Source organism: Apaloderma vittatum, unplaced genomic scaffold, assembly GCF_000703405.1.
Source record: "Apaloderma vittatum isolate BGI_N311 unplaced genomic scaffold, ASM70340v1 scaffold17050, whole genome shotgun sequence".
NCBI classification, from domain to species: Eukaryota; Metazoa; Chordata; class Aves; order Trogoniformes; family Trogonidae; genus Apaloderma; species Apaloderma vittatum.
This window is the reverse complement of record NW_009695165.1, coordinates 1-7,876: the sequence shown is the minus strand read 5'-3', so window position 1 is coordinate 7,876 and position 7,876 is coordinate 1. Positions and strand designations below refer to the sequence as shown.

Below are 7,876 nucleotides of genomic sequence, written 5' to 3'. Positions count from 1 at the left end.
GAGCGCCAGGAAGGGTCTTGGGGCAGGAGGGGGTTGGGGTTTTCACTGAAATCACCTGGCGTGAGGGTTAATGCAGCGCTGTGCTGGCCCAGAAGGCGCTGAGGTTTCGAGGCGGGGGGAGTTAATGGCCCCTGAGCTGGCTCTGGGATTCATCCCCTCCGCTCTTTGTGCAGTCGGTGTGTGTAAAGATGGGGGCCTGGCATGACAATATGTATCTTAAACCCGCAGGGAGGAGCCTCCTGTTTTCCACTGAGTGGATAAAACGTGCTGCTGGTGCAGCGGTGGTTTAAAACGATCACGGTAGCATTCCTTTCTGTTACTTTTCAAATGTTTTCTGGTGTTTCTGTCCTGTGACTCTGCTGTCGGCTTGCCGTGGGTGGTACGGGCCAGTTGTTTTCTGAATAGCGTGTATTAAATGCAAAAAATATTGTAACTGTAGTTGAGTGTCTGTGGCCTAGTGAGTCTGCTCTGAGACGTGAACACCGACCTGTGCATCCTTAAACGCACAATACGCAAACACCACAGCCCTTTTCGTGGGGATACTACACAAATGGGATATTTCACAAGTAACCTAAATGTTTTTTCTCTGGTTTTGGAATAGTAGTTGGCCTATCTTGCTTGGAAACCATTAATTCAGCCCTTTGCTGGTTTTTATTTTTCTATCTGGTCTTGGCCCTGATCCTACAAAGCCCTAAAGATGGACCTAGTGGATGTACAAATTTAAATCTGTTCATTCTTTGCAAAATCGTGGCCTTGGTTTGTATATGCAAGTGCTTTTCGCCCCGTGTGTATTTCGTTCAGCGCAGAAAAGAATTTAACTAGAAAAGCTTTTCAATGCCTTGTTCAGCCCCTGCTCCTCACTCAAAACAAATTCTTTTTCTTCAAATTCAGCTGCTGTCATGGCATAAAAGTTATTTCTAGTCCTTTGTGCTACAAGACGGAACTTTCTCATGTCTGCAGGCCTGCAGAGGAGAGAAAATTGGTATTTATAAAATTGAACTGAATTGAAATATCAGTTACGTGTGTTACAAAACATAGAGTACTCACTGCGATTTACTGTCCTTTCCAGTATAGGGATGAGACATCTGTTGCTTTTTAATACTGGAATAACAACCTCAAGACCGTGGCTGTTACAGCGCCTGATAACAACATGAACATTTAATTCAAATCTGCGACTTAAGAACAAACCTACCTGCCCAGCCTTATTCTTTCCCGTGCTACTGAGGCCAACATTGGCTTGTCCTTGCTTCTGGCTGCCGCCTCGTCTGGTGAGTGTGAACCCTGCCGATTTTATTTATCTGGGTAACAGCTGTACTTGATTTGGGTTTCTGTAGCCAAAATTTTATCAGACTCTCCATGGTATTTTTTTATATTGGTTTCCAAATATGTGGTGTCAATGTACAAGACTTAAGTGTGTCTCCAGCATTTTGTTTTGAAACTTTTTGAAAAGCAATATAAGTTAGTACAGGAACAGAATGTATATTTTTTTAAATCCCGGAGTTTCTTTTGAAAATTTGATTTCTTTAGATCTTGTTTAGATTCAGTTATTTTTATAATTGTCTTATGTTAGCATAAAAAAATGTTGGAAGATTTTCATATTCTGCAGGATTTGTTAGTGTTGTAGGTGGTCAACTTTTTTGTCAGTTTGCACGAGTACTTTAATGCGATAGGAACGTATCCTGTAAGTTTTAAGGGGAATTACTGTTTCTCCAACAGGAATCAATCATGGCTGACGACTCGCAGAGAAACTTTCGCTCAGTGTATTATGAAAAAGTGGGGTTTCGTGGAGTTGAAGAAAAGAAATCACTGGAAATTCTGTTAAAAGATGACCGTTTGGGCAAGTTGATTTCACTGTTTGCCTCTATGACTTTGGTTATTTGGGGTTGGAGAGGGAATAACAGAAAATGTCTGGCTGCTGTACTTGGTACTCATTTAAGTTTTACATCTTTTACTGCTCATCTTTTAGGTATTACTAGCAGTCCTTTGAGTTTTCAAAGATTTTAGAAACGAGCAAGCAGCTAAATCTCGAACAGTTTTTTCTTTTTTTTCCTCTCTCATATTTTCTCTGTGCCCAAGAAACTAAAAGCTTTTGTAACAAAAGCAGTTTAAACCTGAAAATATATCACCTCATGCTGTTAATGTCATCTAACCTCAAAACAAGATTTTGTTATTGCTGTTGATTGCTGGGGATTGCCAGTGTGAATGTTGTCCCTTAATTGTTTTGACATAGCAATGTGATTTACAAAGCAGCTATAAAAATGATGCAGTTTCTTCCTGGTGTAACCTGGAGTAGTTTTACTGTAAACTAAGCCAATGTACATATTTTCCAAAATTACTGCAGTTTAGAGACACATTCTATTCTCAGTTGAAGTAGTAAAAGCATTTATCGATAATGTATAGTGAAAGTGGGGAATTTGATCTGCAGATAAGGATTTGTCATACTCAGATCAAAGACTCATTTATGATTATATTTAAATTTACCTTTTTTTTTTTCTTTCCTGTTTATATCTCTACAGATATTGAGAAGCTTAGCACATTTAGTCAAAGGTTCCCTCTCCCGTCCATGTACCGCATACTGGTGTGGAAAGTGCTTTTAGGTATGAAATAGAACATCTGTGATTCTCTGTAGAAATGAGTGTGTAGGAAGGTGTATTTTATTTTTTTTCTTTGGAGAGTTAATAACATGGATTATTCTGTACCACCTTGCCTACTGATACATATTTAGCCTATTTTTTTCTTTCTCTGTTAGGGTGTTTATTAATCTTAGGCTGTGCCATGGTCTTGAACGATGTTCAAGTACATGTCTTCTGTTTCCTTTCTTGGTCTCTGTGTTCCACTACTGTGTCTGGAGCTTGAAATAATGGATTAGAAAGCTCTAGCTGAGTTTTAAACAACCTTTTCGGGTTTTTTTACTTCTTTTTCCCCTTCTGATTTTCTACACTTTAAAAATAGTGGCTTCATACTCCTGATTGTTTGGATTTGTAAGGCTTTTTTTGGGGGAGAGATGGTAGCTGAACAGCGTGCAGAAGGTGTGAGATCTAATTATAAAACTTGAAGTTCCTGCCCTTGGTCATTGAACAAACTGAGTAGTCCTACTTGATAAAGGCCTCTGCCATTTGTAACCCCAAATGATGTATTTCAGGTACACATACCGTGGTTCTGTGTGCTCCTTGGGTGGACAGAGGTGCAAGCACTTTCTTTACGCTGCGTCTCAGTGTTAGCGCTGCTTAGAAAAGCTAGGATTCAGAAGGGCAAAACAAATTATCTCTTCCTAAATGACTGAGACACCAGCGCAGTCCATTTCTGATGGGACGTGTTGCATTTCCTCTAAATAATGTTAATTAGCTGAACAAAAGGGATTCTGTCCTGCCCACAAAATTATCTCAGGCATATACCAAGTCCTGGTGCTGTCCCAGGTTACACAGTGTGTCAGCGACGTCTCTGAAATGCAAACAGGCTGCAGTTGGGAAAAGGGAGATAATTTTCTGTCTGATGTGCTTGGTACTAAAAGTCTCTAAATGAGAGATAAAAAAGTAGAAAACAAACAAAAAAACGTTACCCTGCGAAGTGTTTGGGTGGTATTCTTAAGTTTTAATCTGTAACCAATTCAACTTGTGTGTGTAATACCGCTTCTGGATGTTGTTTTAGAGAGGATTAATCCATGATACAGCGAGTAAAGAGCTTTCCAGCAGTAAATTAAACACTACTGGAACATACAGTGTCTTTGCATTAGCTAATTGAATTTATATATACTCGAGTCATCTTGGAGAACACAGGCAGCTGGTGTGTTTAATAAATCATTCTGCATCCACTTTGTTTTCAAAATAAATGGAAGCTGCGCACAAATGTGCAACTAGTATTGTATTAAGAACTGCAGGTAGGTATAACCAAGTAACGAGTGAGATTCACAAATGAAAAGAGTTGGAGAGGGAGAATAAACCAAATAAATCATTTTTCATCTGTCCCAAAAGTGACATTTCATATTAGCATGCTGAACTAGTGTTCATTTGCTGAAAATCTTGCAGAAGAGCTCGAGAAGCAGTACTCTGAGGGCAGATTTTGCCAATGCTCTGTTGACATATGAAATCTGGGTTTCTAAATATAATGCTAAGATAAGATGTTGGTCCTTTGACTTGCATTTTTGTAGAATTTTCTCCCTGTATTCTTTGACCAAGTTTGTAAACCAACTGCAGTGCCAGGTTTTACATTTCTGTAGGCTGAAGTTGCAGCAGAAATTGAATTTAGGCAGATCTCTTGGACAGCGAGTTTCGCGGTGGCTTATTTGTTTTTCCTGTTCTATTTTGTTTGTTTTATATTTTTTTTCAGGAATTATTCCTCCTCACCATGAATCTCATGCTTTGGTGATGAAGTACCGGAAGGAGCAGTACTGGGATGTTCACCATGCTCTTCGTGTAATTCGTTTTGTTAATGATTCTACCCCACAGGTAGATGTTTTCCTCCGCATACATCAACTGGAATCAGGAAAATTGCCTCGAAACTTGGCTTTTCCATTGGTCAGTTGTCATTTTTAATAGTCTTTTAAACACAGTATTTTATTTAACTTCAAACTGTAAACCTGCAAGAGACTGAGCTGCAAGTAGCCCCACAAACGCATGTAGGTGGACAAAAGTGAATGGAAAACAGAAGTACTAGTATAAAATAAGTGATGTCAGTCAAAGTGCTTTGCTCTTTTTCTCCCCGTAAGTGCTTATGTGACATCTTATGCCTTAGGATCTCTTTCGTATATTTTTTCTGTGAGGCTTCCAAATCTTTCCTGCTAGTATGCTTCAGTTTCTTTATGGCACTGAACTGAAGGTGACATAGTCTTATCAGAGCTCAAAGATTCTTAAATGTCTGGGAACAAGGATAAATCAGAGCCAGTACAAGCAGTGATGTGTTGCAAATTGCATCGTGTATCTAAAGTAGTTGGCTTTAAATCTGGACTTTAATGTACTGACCTCCTTTTGGTGTTAGTCTGAACTGATCTGGGAAGGTGTTTGTCTCAAACGAAATGGTTTTGCGTATGTTGAAGGTAGGTGTGCAGCTCCTGGCTATGTGATTGTTTTCGGTAAAATCCATGATAAAGGTGTTTGAGGGGCTGCTTAGCCCTCAGCAAGGAGCAGGATGAAAAGTTGTGCTGCTGTACAGTACACAAAGATGAGGCGTAGATGTGGGATTACCGCTGCCTCTGTAGGGTGTAGTAGTATCTCATTTGGGAACTGGGAAGCGAAGTTGTTCTGAACTGCTGTTGAACGTTTTTGGTTTTAAAAGCAAGACAAGGCTTCATTGTTCTGCTTTAGGAGGTATCTGTCACCATCACGCAACTGCTGCCTCGTGTTTTATTTATGAATGTCAGAATCGCTCGTTGTCTGCGTTGGCTGCAGTTTGTTTTCCTAGCTAGCAGGGAAAAGGAACCTAAGAATGGTGTAAATCGGATAGTCCGGTACTGCTGTGGGGTTCACGTTTTTGCCTGTGTTTGCCAGGACCCTGAGGACGAAGTGTTCCTTGCTATTGCGAAAGCAATGGAGGAGATGGTGGAGGACCCTATAGAATGCTACTGGCTTGTCAGTTGCTTTGTGAATCAGCTGAACAGCAAGCACAAAGATTCCTTGCAACAACTGGTAAGGAAAAAGAACTGTTTTTATTTTGTGTGTGTGCGTGAGGAGAGCCAGCCATGAAGCGCATTCGTGCATGGAGACAACAGGAGTGTCAGAGGTGACACCCGTGGATTCTGTTCCACCGACCGTTCTGAGAAACCAGGAGGAATGCTTTTGGTGGTGTGATTTTGCTGCCCTGTAGGACACTTTGTCTTTATGTTAGACATAAGGTAGTAAAAATTGCTTTTGTTTGCTCTATGGTAGTTTTCAGTTAAATCTCATTTTCGTTTTAGATTGGCTAAAGCTTATGTTGTATCAAGTTGAACTGTATTTCTCACAAATTGGTCACTCAAGAATTCCTTTGTTTTAAATAATTGAAAACATCACATAGTTGGGAACATCTTGATGGATGACTGCTGCTTTTTAGGCTGTGTCTCTGACATCCATATGCTGCTCCTTGACTGACAGACAAAGCACATTTGTTTTGTAAATGGAACAGGCTAGTACTCTTCAGAAAAACAGTATGTTGCAAATCAAGTTGTAATAAAAGTGAAATAGAGTTCTTTTGGCACCCTTCGTTTAAAGGCTCTCATAGAATGTTAATTTTGAATTTCTTACTGGTTTATAAAATTAAAATTTGATTGTAAGGAAAATGCATACCTATAGAAATTACAAAAGCTTCTATAACTTTAGGTAGCCTTAACAGATAAAAAACTTGTAGTTGACAGTATCCACTGAGATAAAACAGTCAAGAGTACCTGTGCACAAGCAATGAAAATCCATTGCAGAAAATTACAGGTGTCCTTTGCTTGTTATTCTTCTGGAACTAGGAAATACTCTGTAAAAACCTACCTCTTTGCTGGAGTAATACGGTCGATTATAGCAGTTTCTGAAATTCCAGTCAAAGGACAGAGGAGATTTTTAAAGAAAGTGTGTGCTTTTACTACAAAGAGACTGGCAAGTGTCTCCCTCCCTCGTTTTTGTTTTGTTTTGGCTTTTTAAATATGAATGTTGTACCAAGACTCCAGATGTTAGAATATGGACCAAGGAGGTGCTGTCTCCCTTTGACAGCTGAAGCCGTTAGCTGTTTGCCTAATCATGACAAACAGCATACAGGTATTCCTCAATTTATGGAAATGCATAGTGTTACGTTAGAGTGTAAACAGAACAGGAATTATCCACATGTTTGTGCTTTTAAGTACTTTGGATTTTTAAAGAAGAAATCAGTGTCCGCCTTTTAATATATTGCACTAGGATTTGCTTTCAACGTTCATTTTTTGGATTTTGCTGCATTATGAGTAGATTTATCTTTTTTTTTTTTTATGTCCACTAAGGTGATTAGGTTTGAGGTGAATTAAACTTAATTTTACTGGGGAAGATAGCAGTAATTAGTGCATGTTTTATCTCTGCATTGCCTTAAACTGCCAAACACCTCATTGGATTAGGAAATTCTGCCTGTTTTGGAAGTTCTACTAGTGATCAGCTGTTTAAGGAGCCTGAACTTAATTGTTTGGTTAAGTTTTTAGTTAGCTAATTACAAAAATGAGAAACACTTGCATTGCTTTATCTAATGCATTGTGTTCCAAAATACAAGTTTTGTAATTTTAACGTGTTACTTTCTGGTGATTGTATTTTTAAGATCTTTCTTGTGTTAGAGGTATGCTAACTGTGAAGAATACTCTGATGTGAGTTATCTAAAATTCTCCCTTTCCTTTCTCAGCCCAAATTTCTGGAGCAGTATTTGAACATTGAAGATAACAGACTCCTGATGCATCTGAAAGCGTGTGCTGCGATGAGCAAACTCCCTTACGATCTCTGGTTTAAAAAGTGTTTTGCAGGCTGTTTACCTGAGTCCAGTCTCCAGAGGCAAGTTCTCTTTTTTTTTTCTTTTCTTTATTTTTTTTTTTAACTTTCTGTTTGTAATTACATAATAATTCTAGTTTTCTGTCATTACTAGCAGGCAAAGAGCTTTCCTTCCTTTATCTGTAAGATTATGGAATTAACTATATTGTTGACTGGGAAAGGATAAAATTGAATTTGATTCCACTTGCTACTGACACAAGATAGTACCTGTGTGATGATTTCTGACATTGAAATTAAAAAGGAAAGCGGTTAAATACAGTGGCTGATTCTGTTAGGCACTTAATGCCTCCTGGGATTTAAAAACTTCAACCCCCTTCTTAGTGATAGATGGCTGAACGGCAGCCAGTTGTCAGGCTTTCCAATCAAAGTCCTTGCCTAGGGAGTGATTATAATACTTTATTATCGTTAGATGAGAA

General features: G+C 38.9%; 1 protein-coding gene across 1 annotated transcript; it reads left to right on the top strand.

Moving 5' to 3' along the window:
- Positions 1–1,720: 1,720 nt before the first annotated feature.
- TBC1D7 (TBC1 domain family, member 7) lies at positions 1,721–7,463 on the top strand (the record flags this gene model as incomplete). Its single annotated transcript, XM_009870328.1, has 5 exons — positions 1,721–1,837; positions 2,517–2,597; positions 4,327–4,514; positions 5,484–5,621; positions 7,318–7,463. Coding segments are annotated over exons 1-5 (665 nt in total), but the record flags the coding sequence as incomplete, so codon positions are not given.
- Positions 7,464–7,876: the final 413 nt, after the last annotated feature.